Source organism: Mobula birostris, chromosome 9, assembly GCF_030028105.1.
Source record: "Mobula birostris isolate sMobBir1 chromosome 9, sMobBir1.hap1, whole genome shotgun sequence".
Classification (NCBI taxonomy): domain Eukaryota; kingdom Metazoa; phylum Chordata; class Chondrichthyes; order Myliobatiformes; family Myliobatidae; genus Mobula; species Mobula birostris.
Genome location: NC_092378.1, coordinates 35151136 through 35168184, shown reverse-complemented (window position 1 = coordinate 35168184; position 17049 = coordinate 35151136). Strand labels below are relative to the sequence as shown.

The following is a 17049-nucleotide window of genomic DNA, read 5'->3' as shown; positions in this document are numbered from 1 at the left end:
TTGCTCCACGCAGTCACAAGGAAAATGTGCAGGGTCTACACACACAACAATGAAGTAAGGATCAAACCAGCATTGCTGCTGGAGCTATAAGGGAACAACTGGAAAAAATAATCAGAATTTGTGGTGTTGATAAATCATGTCAAACAGGTGGGTGACAGATTTGGGTGTGAGTTAGTGCTACTGTTTTAAAATTCCAACAAGAGTTTGATCTATGCATTAAGAGGGTGTGTGTGTGTGTGTGTGTGTGTGTGTGTGTGTGTGTGTGTGTGTGAGAGAGAGAGAGAGAGGGAGAGACAGAGGGAGGGGGAGAGAGAGAGGGAGGGGCAGAGAGATTATGATTGATTCTAACAAGTGGACAGCCGCAAGGCTGCGGGCTTCCCAGTGCGGGTACTCAGGATGTGCACAGCACAACTGGCAGGTGTGCTTACAGACATTTTTAATCTTTCCCTCTCCCTGAGTGTAGAGTGCCCTGCTTCAAATTAACCACCATTGTCTCTGTTTAAGCAACATGCCTGCTTAAATTAAATTAAGGCACCCGAAAGTCTTACGAGACCATGGATCTGCGCGTGGAAAGTCTTTGTTCTGTATGGAAGACCAGCAGTTGCCCATGCTGCGAGTCTCCCCTCTCTACGACACCGATGTTGTCCAAGGGAAGGGCAAGGCCCGATACAGCTTGGCACCAGTGTCATCGCAGACGTCGCTTGCTCCTTAAGGGTCTTGCTCAAGGACACAACACGCTGTCTCCGCTGGGGCTCGAACTCATGACCTTCATGGCGCTAGTCCAATGCCTTAACCACTTTGCTACGTGCCCACATGCCTGCTACAGTTCAGCATTCAACACCATAATTCTATCCAGGCTTGACAGGAAGTTCAGAGACCTCATCCTTGACCCTGCCTTGTGCAGCTGGATCCTGGACTTCCTGTCAGATCGCCAGTGGTTGGTAAGGGTGGGCTCCCTCACCTCCACCCCCTGACTCTCAAAACAGGAGCCCCTCAGGGCTGTGTACTAAGTCCCCTCCTTTACTCCCTGTATACCCATGACTGTATCGCCACCCACAGCTCTAATCTGCTAATTACATTTGCCAACCACACTACATTGATTGACCTAATCTCAAACAATAACAAGGTAGCCTACAGGGAAGAAGTCATCTCTCTGACACAGTGGTGTCAAGAAAGCAACCTCTCTCTCAATGTCATAAAAACAAAGGAGCTGGTTGTGGATTACAGGAGGAATGGAGACGGACTAACCCCTATTGACATCAATGGATCTGAGGTTGAGAGAGTAAACAGCTTTAAGTTCCTTGGCATCCACATCACTGAGGACCTCACGTGGTCTGTACACACCAGCTGTGTGACGAAAAAAGCACAACATCACCTCTTCCACCTCAGACGGTTGAGGAAGTTTGGTATGGGCCCCCAAATCCTATGAACTTCCTACAGGGGCACAAATGACAGCATCCTGACTGACTGCATCACTGCCTGGTATGGGAACTGTACCTCCCTTAATCACAGGGTTCTGCAGAGTAGCGCGGACAGCCCAGCACACCTGTAGTTGTGAACTTCCCATGATTCAGGACATTTACAAAGACAGGTGTGAGAAAAGGGCCTGAAGTATCATTGGGGACCCGAGTGAACCCAATCACAATCTATTCCAGCTGCTGCCATCCCATCCTGGAAATTTTACCGCAGCATAAAAGGCTCCAGAACAGCTTCTTCCACCAGGCCATCAGACCAATTAACTCACGCTGATCTGAGTGTATTTCTATGTTACATTGACTGTTCTATTTATTATAAATTACTATGATTGCACATTGCACATTTAGACAGAGACATAATGTAAAGATTTTTACTTCTCATGTATGTGAAAGTTGTAAGAAATAAAGTCAATTCAAATTCAATTCAAAGTGTGTGTGTGTGAGAGAGAGAGAGAGAGAGAGAGAGAGAGAGAGAGAGAGAGAGAGAGAGAGAGAGAGAGAGAGAGAGAGAGGGGGGGAGGAGGGGGGGAGGGGGGAGGGGGGAGGGAGAGAGAGGGGGAGGGGAGGGGTAAGGCCAAGTTATTGGAAAAAAATGCAGCTCTAATTTCTACTTTTGTAGCTAAATGGAATAGATTTTGATTTAGAAAAATTGACCTTCTCATCCTCAGTGCTCTGGCTCTACATTGAGCCTGTCAGGACAACAACCTGGCAGGTCACAAAACAGTAGATCCTTCAACAGTAGGGAGTCAAAGCCTATGCTAAGTGGTTTAACCCACAATGGGGACTGGAACACTGTAGTTTTTACTAGCAACTCCATGTTGCACCATCTTCTATGTCCATAACGTCATTCTATCATGAGGATGGATCATATGCATGTCAAAAAGAAAGGTACACTAGGCACTATCAGGAACTCTGAAGTTATCAAGCATTCCAAATTACTCTGACATAGACCAAAGCAACTGTAACTGAAAACAACTGAGGATTATTAGCAAGAAACAATCGACAGTCAACCAGTACCATGCATAAAGATCTACGCAAATGGCTACGAGTGGAAGCACAGGGGGTGGGATGGGTGTGGTTTTGGAAGGACAAGATTTTAATTCTTATCCACCTTCCATTTAGCAGTATGTCCAGGTAAGGTCAACAGAATAGTATGGCAGTGATCAAGGGCAGCAGATCCTAGATTCTAATTGTTTTTCTCTTTGATCTAAGAATAATCTAGTCAAACATTATACTATATATTAGGATGTACTCAAATTTAACTTCAACAGACTGAGTTGATGCTGATCATGGAAACATTCAGAGTATTTATTCAACTTCTGTCATTACTTAAGGAAGGTAATTACAAGTGGCAAAACATTTTTAATCAGTGGCTACGCTGAAAAAAAATTGAATCATAAAGCAATTTATCGTCATTTAATATTCTCAGTATCAATTTAGTTTGGTCTATATGCAATTTATCCTTTGTTCTCAGTTCCTCTGATCTTGAAATACTGTGTGACTAATTGGATTGCCCCTATCTCAAATCAAAAGCAATCCAGCTGTCTGTAAACAGTTACCTAGGTATCACAGGCAAAATATAGTCTAACCATACCTCCTCCAATTTAACAACACAATCAAACCTCAGAATATAGCAGAAGACATAAACACAACAATCCTCAATATTGTACCATTTTCCCAACCCTGCAAACCATTTAAATGTTGTCCACCCAATTAAAGAGGAGGAAAATCAGCAGTGCTATTAGTCATTATATATTTCAATAATCACTACATTAAAAAAACTCTATTCCTTTCATTGCCCAAGTATTTTCTTTGCTAAACCTCAAAATAAAATGAAACCTTTTATACTTGTTTTCAGACATCTCTATTTAGCTCTTTATTTTCTTTAAACTAAATTATACCTCTTGGCCAGCAATGTCCTGGCCTTTAATTAAACTTTGATTCACAACAATTCTTTCTCCTTAACCCCTAACTTTATCCCTGAGGCATTCTTAGGCACTTCAGACAATGGAGATAACTGCAGTAAATTGACAAGCTCACAGATAATCAAATGGTCGAAGAAGAGCTTTAAGATCAGTTCACTCCCTTTCTTCAAACTGATTTACGTGAACTTTAGTGAGATCCATTAGGTGAAGGTACTGGTGAAGAAGGTGGGGGGCGGGGATAGAGGGTATCAGTAATAAGTCATGTACAAATAAAAGAAAGATTTTCACCATTCCATTCCTTTTCTCTTGGTGGTGCTCTTTCATGGTCATTCAACTTCACATGAAAACATATTTAAGGTAAAGATGGACAAGATGCTTGAAAAACAGAACCCAAAAGTGCAATACAGCAAATGCAGGAAACCTGAAATACTAATACTGAAAATGCTGAAATAAAACCACAGAGCAAATAGTACCTGTAGAGACCAAAGCAAGGCTGACATCCCTATTCTTTTGTCAGTAATACGGCTTGCTGAGTATTTTCAGAATTTTCTTCTTTTTAAAATTTTATTCTTAGGAATTAGTGGAGAAATTCAAGGATCCAGTGAAAATGGAACTTTGAGGAGGGTAAACAGGTTAAATCAATGAGTTGAAAAACAAATCCAATGAACAAATTAAAACGAATAACTGGCAACACACACAAAATCTGGAAGAACTCAGCAGGCTGGATTTCCTGCATCTGCAGATTTTCTCTTGTTTGTGATTGGAAGACAAATAACTGGCTTGTCCTGCTGAAGGGTTTGGGCCCGAAACGTCGACTGTACTCTTTTCCATAGATGCTGCCTGGCCTGCTGAATCCCTACAGCACGTTGCTCAGATTTCCTTCCAGCATCTGCAGATTTTCTCTTGTAACTGACTTGTCTGTCTGGTGTTAGAATAAAGATATCTCCACAAGGCTGCAGAGTGGAAAAGGATACAATAACTTTGGTCTATGCAGGAACAATAAAATTGACAAAACCAGGTATGTGGTTCATTGAAGGTCTTGAAAGTAGGTTTCAAAACAACATTGCTAATTGGGGTGGCCCAGGGATTAGTACTGGGGCAGCAATTTAAAGGTATGGGATGCAATATATCCAAATTTACTCAAGAAACAAAGGTAGTTAGGACAGTAAACTGTGAGGAGAATGTAGAATGTGAACTAAGGCTTTTGATAGGTTGAATAGGTGGGCATAATCAAAGCTAGTATAATATGATGACTTATAAAATGATTCATTTTGGCAAGAATAGTAGAAAGAATATTTCTGAAATCATGCAGTTTTTAAATGATGACACTCAGGAGAATTAAAGATCAAGGCAAAAGACTTCCTCCAAAGCGGAGCTCCAAGTTTCTCCAAGTCAGTCAAATCACAGACAAAATACACTGGTAAAATCTTTTTTCTAGGTACAAAGCAGACTTGCTTTGCAATTTTAGGCATATGCTACTCCATTTAACTTTGCATCCTAAACCCGGATCGCAAACACCAAATGCTCCCAAGAGGTCAGAAAATGCAAGCATCCACATCTTTGGCAATCACAAATTTCACTAAAATGCTGATCCAACAATACCAAGAAACAACACTTTTTAATATTGTGTAGACATGCAGTATATAAAATTGCTGGCATTATATTTCACAACCATTTATCTTGGTTAAGTGTTATCAGGTGATGCAAAAGGCCTTTTTACAGAAAACCAACATAGTAGATACTTTGAAAAAGGATACAAGGGTTATTATCATCAATGTTGCAGTTGTCCAAGATGAGCGGAATGCCTCCCAAATGACGAACCTGTACAGAATATAAAAAAATAGTACTTTTCAAATATAATTTTTCAGACATCATTTAGGGTGCCCCATGATAATGAAGGCACTCAGCAATATATCAGGCATTGTATAAATCTTCCATTTATTCCCCCCCCTTCTCCAAAAGGGTGTGGAAATATTACTTCTAGGGTGAGTAAGCAGGCAGGTAACCTATTACCCCAGATCCCTGTCAGCTCTGCTTGGGGCCAGGGGCTTGTTGATCAAGTCTTGCTCTTTATACTCCCTCCCTCGCAGGAATGACAGCCTCATCACATTGACACTTCAACACCAATTGCACAGACTTGTACAGAAAAAAATCCCACTCCATTCTCCTTATTGGCCTGGGGGCTAGGAAGCAACTGCTCCACTAAGCACTTCAATCAAAATTGGCAGTTGACTAAATGAGGCAACTACACATACAAATTTATGCCACACATTGCACACATTAGCATGTCCATGCAGTAAGTGGTTAAAGTTAAGATTTTAAATGGAGGGAAGAAATATTACAAAAAGCTATTCTTTTTAGGTTCAAAATAATTGCACTCGAAACAAATGTGAACTTTCAGATGGAGATTCCAGGTTAAAAACTTCAGGTTTAAGTCTTAATGCACAAGCTCAAAATAATATTCGTGAAAAATTCTCTTCACAAATTTTGTAACTTTGTTATTTAAATAGTTGTGCTTAAATCTCAGGTACAAATCACTGACTGAAGCACCACAATCACATTAATCTAGAGATGCCATTTGTTATTAAAACAGGACTGTGAGCCTAACCATGCCTTGAAGGAGAATTTTACGTAAAGCATAATTATGACCTGTGTTATTAATCATCTGCTGTCTGCTTCATACACAGTGGCTAAGTTTCAATGAAGTCTCAACATGAAGTTGCAAGTCACTACACCTATGGACTTTGACATTGTCTGCAAAACCAGTTGAGAGTGATGAAACATAGTACATTAGCAAAAAGGTTAATCAAAATAAAAATACAGCTGCAAGTAAATGGCAAGCTCGTGCAGGATAGATTGGTTTAATCTAGATTCTTTTTCCTCCCATTAAAACAGAGCAATGTGAAGATTGTTGCCCAAGTAAACATCAGATTGGCACTGTACAGAGCAGAAAGGAAAGTGGTGCAAGCTGAATCACCTCTCCTGCTGATTTCCTGACCTTATCTGTGCTGCACAGGGTGGCACCAAGAGGAGGTCAGCATTACTCTGTGGGGGGAAGGAATGATCACAGAAGTAGTCACCTATGACGGCCAGCCAAGCATTACTGTTGCCTGCGACCAGTCTGATCACCCAGAATTCCCCATCTTAACTGTGTGCTGTTGAAAGGTGTGTTTGGCAAGGAACAAAAGTGAAAAAAAGGACTGGATCTACTCTATTTTGTGTAAGAGAATATGTATTTAAAATAACGTCAGAATAATCCCTTACTTGTGACATTTAACATCAATGAGGCCCTATTTAATACGAGAAATTATCCATAATCAAGGACAAGTAAAATCATGTTTTTGATTTTTGATAAAGTCAGTTTTGCTGGCTGCAATCATCTTAGTAAAAGTCAGATAACTATTCATGAAATAAAAGTATAATCAGATATCTAATTTGTTTTGAAACATGTGCAACAATAAAACCCATTGCACAGGTCACAACTACAGCATACAATAATTGGAGTGCAATTATCAGCATCTTCTGTCAGTTAACACAGAGAGGCTGATGCACCTTTTACAGAGAAATAATTTTAGTGTTTAAATTATTTAAAATTGTTGGTGCAAATTTAAAAAGATAGGAATTGTATCTAAACACTTCCTAAAAACTGGTCTCATAAACAATCCATTATTTCCTCAGGGGATACTCATGCGAGTTGTCTTACTGATTCATTAAATTAATCCTAAATCACAGCATCACTTTTCACTTTAACTTGTCTTCTCCCTGCTTATGTACAATGGACTTCCTACTTTCCAACAGCTCACATATTACCCACAATATATTCTACCATTTTTAAAATAGCTCTGAAAACCAACATTTCTCCCTAATTGCACACATCAGCAAACAATGCAAAAACAGTCGTCTTCTCTCTGTTCCCACTTTAAGGAAGCCAAGCTGAGTATTATGGAGAGGGAGTAATGCATATAACTGAAGGAGACTTTGTCATGAAATTTGTGCATCAGGGATTTCTCTTCCTCATTTTACTCCTACTTTATAATACACACTCTACATGTTAACCATCCAAGGACAATGCATGCAGCACCCCACAGCCACATCTCCAAACATCATCAGCTAGTGCCACATTGTAACCTGGACCACATTACATCAGCTAGTGCCACATTGTAACCTGGACCACATTACATCAGCTAGTGCCATATTGTAACCTGGACCACATTACATCAGCTAGTGCCACATTGTAACCTGGACCACATTACATCAGCTAGTGCCATATTGTAACCTGGACCACATTACCTCAGACTGCAACCTCAAAACCCGGAGTTGCTTGAGATGGTACATCATGGCCATGTAAACTACCTTCAATAAAGTCGCAGCTTTCTTCCATCTAACCAGTAGAAGCTCAACTCTCAGGAGCATGAGTAGAGATGGTCAAGCATCCAAGGCATCAGGGATCACCAAAGTCAATTGTTAAAATTAACTGTTATTTAAATCATAACTGAACCATTGAAACATAGGACTTTCTGTTGATAGTTCCTGGTATAGCACTCCAGTTCTGACTCTGTCAGATGATATACATTGCCGATTGTTGGTAGTGGTTAGTTGAAGCCAGATGGTTACTGTCATCAAGAATGGTGGCAATAGTATAGACAGAAGGTTCAAGCGAAAGGTCCTTTGACCAGCTGAACTCAGAGTTCAGCAGATTGGGGAAGCTGTCCATGGAGCACCTCCTGTTCCACTTCTAGCAACCCAGTCAGTGGCAGGCTGGAGCTTTAGTTGATCAAAGCCACTAAAATGCAATAGAGGAGCACTCTCATTTTTTTAAGCTAAGGATGTATTAACAACCTCCTCCAGAACAGTTCAAGCCTCATGATGGTCAATAGGATACTTCTGGAGATGCTGAGCTTTTGCTTTAGCTTAGTTCCATATCTGCCCATGCGTTTTCGACAGGAATCATTAATCTTGTTTTTGTGTCGTTACAAACATATGTCAGTGATAATAGTCTTGATTTAGATTCTGAATAAAAATTCAAAAATACTGCAGATACAGGAAAATTGTCATTTTTTTGGGCCAAGGAATACCTATAACGTCATTGGAATAAAGACAGCACAGAGTACTGGAATAATTTATGAACCTCATAATACATTACACTTTCATGAAACCCATAATACAAAGATTCAATATGGTTTGATGATAGAACCCTAGATTAAGATAATCCCCACACTGTTCCTAAGTGAAGTTGAGATATGAGCAGTGCTCTCCAAGTACCTGTGAACTCAGAATTTTCATGAAGGACATGGAAAACAGCCAAATAAAATGTCTATGTAGTTAACAATCTCAAGACAAAGTAACAACTAATATATATGGAGGAGTTGCATTGCTCAAATTGTGTCACTCCAAAATCCTTTTACCATGAGCTACAGGACAACTGTATTACATAATGAGCCAGACTGATTTCACAAAATACACTCAGTGGCCACTTTATTAGATACAAGAGATAATTAATAAAGTGGCCACTGAGTATATGTTTGCATTCTTCTGTTTCTACAGCCCACCCATTTGATGTGTTCTGCGTTCAGAGATGCTATTCTGCACATCACTGTGTAATGATGGTTTATGTCACCTTCCTGACAGCTTGAACCAGTCTGGCCATTTTCCTCTGGCCTCTCTCCTTAACAAGGCATTTTCACCCACAGAACTGCTACTCACTGGATGTTTTTTATACCATTCTCTAAAAACACTAGAGATGGTTGAGCGTGAAAACTCCAACAGATCACAGTTTCTGAGACACTCAAACCACCCCATTTGGCACCAGCAATCATTCCACAGTCAAAGTCACTAAGATCACATTTCTTCCCCATTCTGATGCTTGTTCTGAACAACAACTCTTGACCATGTCTGCATGCTTTTATGCATTGAGTTGCTGCTACATGATTAGCTGATTAGATATTTGCGTTAATGAGCAGGTGTACAGATGTACCTAATAAAGTGGCCACTGAGTGCATATCACAAGCTAAAATTTTATAGTTTGTTGGCAAGCATTAAGAATGCACAATATGCACCATTTTTGATAAGGGAGGTTAAACACTGATGACACATAAAATATAATAAACTTAATTATAACTAGTGCGAAGAACATCAGGCAATTTTAAAACGGTCATTATGAGGACTAGTTTCCAGGAACAGATACAACAACTAAGTTCAAAACATTTAAATTATATTGCTAAGGTTTTGCAACACATTATATTTAGAGTAATTATGTATTTCTTCCAACTCTATCTTAAGATCAAAAGATTAACCTCCAGCTCTCTGTTCTACGTTTCACCTTGCCTAGACTGACACCTCCCATTTCAAGATCTCTTTTCAAAAATATATCAACTCATTGAGCCCATTGAAATCCGCAATTTCAGTTTTGACAACCTTTATGTAGCCACCTTTGCTAATCTTTGTAAATGCCTATCAACACATACGGTGGATGGTAATATCTGGTTTATTCCTGAGGTGACCATTCTCTATCTATACTCAGGCTACCCATTAGGTCTCGTGTGGGTATTTAGCATGAAAGCCTCTAAGGGCCATCTCATTCCACTTCCTGATGACCACCCTTCCATTTGATTAAAAAGCACTTGTGCTTTTGTGAAAACAAGGCAGACTGCAGATGCTGGAATTCTGGAACAACACACAAAAAGCTGGAAGAACTTAGCAGGTCAGACAACATCTATGGAAGGAAATGAATAGTTAATGTTTTAGGCTGAGACTCTTCATCAAAACCCAGAATATATGGTTAGGATCTCGGCCCAAAACATCGACTGTTCATTTCCCTCCACAGATACTGCCTGATGTGCTGAGTATCTCCAGCATTTTATGTGCTTTTGTCAAATCCTCCAACTGAACATTCGCCAGTTTCATTCTGTATGCACTTTTTATCTTGAAGCACACATTTTCAATGTTGAGCGTAGCACTTGAAGATCCATGCAATTATTTTTTGGCTTAATTATGTTAACATGAAGATCAACTATGGTATGGTTCCCCTTACATTTAGCTCACTCATCTTCAGGGTATCTTTTGATTCTTCAGCTGAGGCTAGTGTTTTTCTACAGCTGGATTACTAAAGATGAGCATGAATGACTGGGATGATTAATTTTTCAATCTTCCTCTCCAGTGACAGATTCTTCTCTGTGTGTGGGAAAACAGGATGTTTCTTTTACCAATATAGCCTCATTGCTTTGCTTCTGCATTTTGACGGTTGCTAAGTGAAAGATACAGTGCATAAAAGCATGCTCATTTTTGAGGTCTTGCACTGACCTAGAGGTCAACTTTTACAATCCTCTGTTGCAGTCTTATTTGTGTAATATTTACCAATCCCAGTTTGTCCCTGACATGGTAAATAACAGTACGCACACAAGCCCAGTTAGAAACAACATTTTCTTTGTTGAAGGTAACACATTGGAGATATTGAGAGGATTCCACTGAACCTTTCCCGCTATGGCCAAAGCAGCAGCTTCAAAACATCAATGCTAATAGATTCAATAAAACCAATGGACTTGAGCTTTGGATGAGATCACCTATGCAAATTCAGTACTACTGATCAAGTTTAAGTTTTTGTTCTACCAATCTGATTCCATGTTATCCACGGGAGCCAATAAAATCTCAGAGATAGAATAGCTAAGGATTCATTTTTTGAAATATGAAAGCCTCAACTGCATCAGAGGCGTGGCATGCCAGTCCTCAAAAAGGCATTTCCAAAGTGCAGAAACAAAAATAAGGGGAACAGAATTTCTTTCCAATTTGCTCAACTATTGCTCACAGATAATATTTCAGGATCAAAGATAGCACTTCATAACATTCTCCACCTTATCACGACTTCTCCCGTCACTAGATACTCTTATTACTAGGCACCATATGTTACTGTAATCACTGTATTGTAGTAATTGTGAATAAGGTTAGAGATTGGTGATATAACTTAGCCTAAATACCCTCACCTCTGGTAAAGTGAAAAAAGTTTCAGCCTGGAATGAATCCATGTCAAAGAATCATGTTTTGCTGGCTTGCTTTTACATGCTATCCCTCCACTTTCTTAACTTTTATGACAGAAATATTTTGAGTTTCAATTAGGTTTCATATTTTTTAATTTAGTTTCTACTTTGCTTTATACTATAGTCTTTCTGAAATTGATTGGCCTTTCCCTAGCTGTATATGTGCCCAGGAAGCTCAGAACTTACTACACATTCATTGGATGTGGTCCTAAAACAGAGTTCAGCGTTTATTCTGGGGAAGTAGTCACTCAGATCAATGCAAAAGGTTGGAACTGATTTCAATGGTAGATTGAAGGGCCACAGGGAAGTGGAATGCAAATACTGTACCTTTTTTCAAAGATATCCTGGCATAATTTATTGTTTTTAGTAATTTATAAATTAGTAATTTATGGTTTTCATTCATTTTTACATTCAAATTTTAAAACCTATAAATGAAATATGCTTTTAAATATTTGTCATTAAGAAACATTTAAAAACCACCAAAGCACTGACAGCTGTTAAAAGCTGTGGGTGAAACTTTACTAACAGTCCAACATTTCAGTTTTAGAACAGAGCTTCTTCAGTGCATTGTTCAAGGATCTTCCATTGCTTGTGATCTCTGTGGTCCCGGAAGCTTGTAGCTTCTGCATCAGATAAAAGCTGGCCCAATGTCCATTTTATAATGTTAGTGCATCCTCCCCATCTCTCTCTGCAGTTTAAATTAGGTTTCACTGCTCTCAGCAGCTTACCCCTTTTCATTTCTGATGTTTCTGCAAAGCAAATTCATCTCACCTGCCCTCAGGATCTCGATGCTCAGAAAGAACAGGCAAAGAACAGTGGTTGTTTGTTAGTAGAAGGAACATTATTTTAGTCTTCTAAATATGACTGAACAAACATATTGTAGCTTTTTACCTTCCTTCCATTTTTACCATGTATTTTCTTACTAAAACAATGGAAACCCTTTATTTTAGCAGCAATATAAAAGAACATGGTTTTGTGACAGTTTCCTTAAAATAGCAACAGGTGATCTTATAAATAAAGATTTAACATTTATACCTTCCATAAGCTTGGGATGTCCTGAAGTGGTTGACAACCAAAGAATTATTACTGAAATGTGGTCGCATTTGTAATTTAAATAGTTTCACAGTACAATGACCAGTACTCCAATCCCTCAAAAATGTCATATTTAGGAGTATTAATATGGAGAAAGATGGGGTATTTCAAAAAAATTAAGCTAAAATACAACAAAGTATTTACCCTTTGATGATTATGTGTTCTGCCTGGTGGCCAGTTTTAGTGCACTACGTAGCTGCTTGTGAGGGTATATTCAATGTACTATCAAACAAAGATAGTGCTGGGGGCGGGGGAAGGTTCTTCACCCTAACAAAACCTCAGTAAATAATTTGTCAATATAAACATGCCACTCATTGTTTTCACAAGGCAGCAGCTGTCGGTGGTGTAGTGCCCCCAAGTGAGAAGCTTAACAAACCAGTCATTGCAGATGTACTATAGAGCGACATGGCACCCCTACATTCCCACCCCCTGCCCCACTCCCTGCAGATACACACTCAACCACAAGCAATGAATTCAGTTAACTACCACTTGCGCATTTTCAATTAATTGTTCAAAGCTACTGAGATAATCAGCCTCTTCTAACTAATGATAAAAGGGATGGACGGTTCAATCATCTGCACTTTGGGAGGTGTCACAGCAAAAGTAGTTACCACAGAATTTAGAGGACTTGTTGGTAATTAAACTTACCATGGGACTCTTGCCGCCCTACTTCATATAATACTATAAACAAAGATTATTTCTGTTTTAGTAAATTCCACAATCTAACCCTTCTTTAAGACATTTCTCCCAAATTCTTACTTATAACTCTAGTTATAGAACTATTGCTGGGGATAAGGTGTTACCTCCCACAGCAACACACACAAAATGCTGGAAAAACTCAGCAGGCCAGGAAGCATTTATGGAAAAGAGTTAACAGTTGACATTTTGGGCCGAGACCCTTCATCAGGACTGTGTGTTGCTTTGAATTTCCAGCATCTGCAGATTTTCTTGTGTTTGTGACCTCCTAGAGATTGCCATGGCAATTCCAATCTTAATTCCAGTACCAAATTTGCAACAAATAATACTAAAAAAATGATACATGGTATGTTTCTTTTGAGTCAGAGCCATACGCCCTTTGCCTCACTATTTCCACACCTATCACCATGTACTCTTTATATTTGTCCAATTTGTCCAATTCTGTCAAAGCCTACAATGCCTTGACACTTAAGGCTGATTTAGACTTGTGCGTCAACTCGACGCCGTAATCTATGCAAGTGGCCTACGTGCGTTGTGAGCATTTATACTTGTACGTTGGTGTGTCTGCATCGCTCTGCAATTCGGGCACGTCGCGCACGCGCACACACCTGCCCGTGCAAGGCTTCATGATCATGGTAGTTATTCTCGGGGTAAACAAGTTTAAAGCAAGCGTCTTTTTTCGTAAAAGCGAAATGTGTCCTCCATAATTTCGGAGGTCTGTAAAGCTTTATGGAAAGCATTGCAGCCAGAGTTCCTTCCCTGCCCTTCAGTTGCCCAATGGGAAGCTATTGCAGCGTAGGATGAAATGCGACGCTACCAAGCGAACCAATCACAGTTGTACGGTCTGCGTTGCTGTGACGCGCAGTTACATTTTGGGAGAGGTGTGCGACAGGCTACAGCGTAGGGATCCGCATAGGCTCTGCGTAGGGTTCGCAGTGATGCTGTACTTACGGCGTCGAGCTGACACAGAAGTATAAATCAGCCTAAAATAATAAATATTGTGTTGGTACCTGCCTGCACCACTTCCTCTGGCAGTGCATTCTAGATTGCAACCACTCATTGGGTGAAAAAAAAGTCTTCCTCAGATCTTGTCTAAACTTCTTACTCTTCACATTAAACCTCTGCCACTGTGTTCGGCACTCACTCTCTATCTACAGAAGGCTGCACTGCTGTGTCAAGTTCTCACTCTCTACAGAACGCCTGTGTTTAAGCGGTCACTCTCCTCGTTGCTGAGGGAGGATGTTATCAAAATCCTAAGATTTATCTGATCACTGGTGTTGACTTTAAGTTCATATTGGTCTCCTTCAGTTTTCTGTGTTTTCTTTCTTGTTGCCGATCGGCATGTTGGAGGTTGGGATCTGATGTTATTGTTGCTGTTTCTTTTCCTGTGGGTGATATGTTAGTTTTTTTTGCGAGAGAGGGTGTTGGAGAATTGGTGTTTGATGTTCTAGCTGTCGTTTGCGAGTTTCTATTTCTTTTTCTGTTTTGTGTGGGGGCGTTGATGTATTTTCTTTCAACGACTCCATGGTTTTTCTGTTCTGTGGCTATCGGGAGAAAATGAATCTCAGAGTTGTATTCTGCAGACATACTTTGATAATAACATGAACCTTTGAACTTTTTGCCCTCTGATCCTAGACACCTGTGCCATTGGGTAAAATTTCCTACTATTAACCCTGTGGAACTCATAATTCTGTTAACCATTATCAGATCCCCCACTCAGCTTTCACTGCTTCAAGGAAAAAACAGTATTCCAGGATCACACCAAAGTCCTCTTGTACTGACATATTTGTAGAATTTGTAAAAGATTTATTTTCAATTGCTTCATTCTTTTTCTTCCATAGGTAGGAAAATACAAAGCTGCAGTTCCAGTGAAGCAAGTATTTTTCTAAAGTGATCTGTTACATACAGCACAAATTAAATTATCTGATGTCCAAAAGTCTTACGACCTTGTGTATAAACAGAAATCAACATAAATACAAAAAGACTTCTCTGAAACTGCTTTGTCCATTTACTTCAAAAATTTCCTTCCCTCTGAATCCACAATTAAGATGGATTACCCCTCTCTCCCTTCTCTCTACTCTCACCAACATCTTGAACCCCCTCCCCCGCCAATCCTATGAGTTCTTGTTATTCCAAAGGTTTCACTTTAAAAATATTTGCTGCAAGAGATCATAAGCCATCTTGATATTTCTTAAACAAGTCCATGCATTTCATACTTCAAGGCTATGTCTACACTTCAAAAAAGTTCTTCATTAGCTGTACACAAACTAGAAACTTCTAAAGACATTAAATTTGTTATCTAAATTTTTTTGTTCTTTATTTATTAAAGGTGATTTAAAGATTAACTTTATTTGTCACATATATATCTAGACATGCAATGAAATGTGTGGTCTGCGTCAAATCAAATCAACGAGGTTTGTGCTCAGGGCAGCCGGTAAGTATGATTGTGCTTCTGGCACCAACGTAGCATGCCCACGATTCACTAATCCTAACCACAGGTCTTTGGAAAATGTGAAGATACCAGAGCACTCAGAGGAAACCCATGTACTCACAGTGAGAGTGCACAAAAGGGGCAAAAGCTGAAGGTTCACAAGTCAAGATTTTCTCGACCTCATTAGACTACAGGATGTTCATTGCAATTAATTATCAAGGATAGAGAAACCAAATGCTAGGACAATTATGAGCGCAGTAAAGCTTGGACTTAAGGGAAGGGCATATCTAATAAATTTAGGTGAAATTTGGAGATGGCCACTAACACACTGAATAGACTTAAATGAAAATCAGATGTCATCCATATGGCATTTGTATGACATTCAGAAATCATTATAAGAGGCACTGCATGCAAGATCATAAGCATAGCTGCAACTTGGATCCTTGACTTCCTCACCAGGAGAACAAAGTCTGTGGAGAACGGAAATAACATCTCCTCTTTGCTGATAATCAACGCTGGAACACCTCAAGGATGCGTGCTTAGCCCACTGCTCTATTCTCTCTACACCCATTATTGTGTGGCAAAGAACAGCTCAAATGCTATCTATAAATTTACCAAAGACACAACTATAGTTGGCAGAACTTCAGACGGTGACAAGGAAGCGTACAGAAATGCAATAGGTCAGCTGGCTGAGTGCTATTGCAGTAACAACCTTGCATTCAACATCAGTAAGACCAAGGAATTGATTATGGACTTCAGGAAGGGGAAGTCGAGAGAACACATGCCAGTATTCATCGAGGGATCAGCAGTGGAAAGGATGAGCAGTTTCAAATCCTTAGGTGTCAATGTCTCTGAGGATCAATCCTGGGCCCAACATTTTGATGCAATGACAGTGGCTTTATTTTATTTGGAATTTGAGGACACTTGGTATATCACCAAAGGCACTGGCAAATTTCTAAAGATGCACCATGGAGAGCACAGGATCGTAAAAAAACTGCAGAAAGCTGTAAAATCAGCCAGCTCCATCAGCGGCACGAGCCTCTCCAGTACCCAGGACACCTTCAAAAGGTGATACCTCTTCTCATTGCTACCGTCAAGGAGGTAGTAGAGGAGCCTGAAGGCACACACTCAACGTTTGAGGAACAGCTTCTTCCCCGCTGCCATCAGATTTCTGAATGGACAATGAACCCATGAACGTTACTTCAGTATTCTTCTCTCTCTTTTTGCACCTCTCATTAAATTTTATGTTCTTTATATACTGTACTTATTGTAATTTATAGTTTTTATTATATATTGCAATGTACTGTTGCCGCAAAACAACAAATTCCACAAAAGATGTTAGTGATATTACACCTGATACAAATCGATTTATTCATCCATATAACTGAGTCAGTAAACCA

At 39.7% G+C, this 17049-nt stretch overlaps 1 protein-coding gene across 2 annotated transcripts in view; it reads right to left on the bottom strand.

Annotated features, from left to right (window-relative positions):
• atxn10 (ataxin 10) overlaps positions 1-17049 on the bottom strand; it is a 215589-nt gene that overhangs the window by 20890 nt on the left and 177650 nt on the right. For both annotated transcript variants that reach the window (XR_011887143.1, XM_072267794.1), the window contains one exon: positions 5158-5221. Coding sequence is in view for 1 of the 2 variants with exons in the window: in XM_072267794.1 (XP_072123895.1) it covers positions 5158-5221 (64 nt within the window). In the remaining variant the exon portion in view is untranslated. The remainder of the gene's footprint in view (positions 1-5157; positions 5222-17049) is intronic.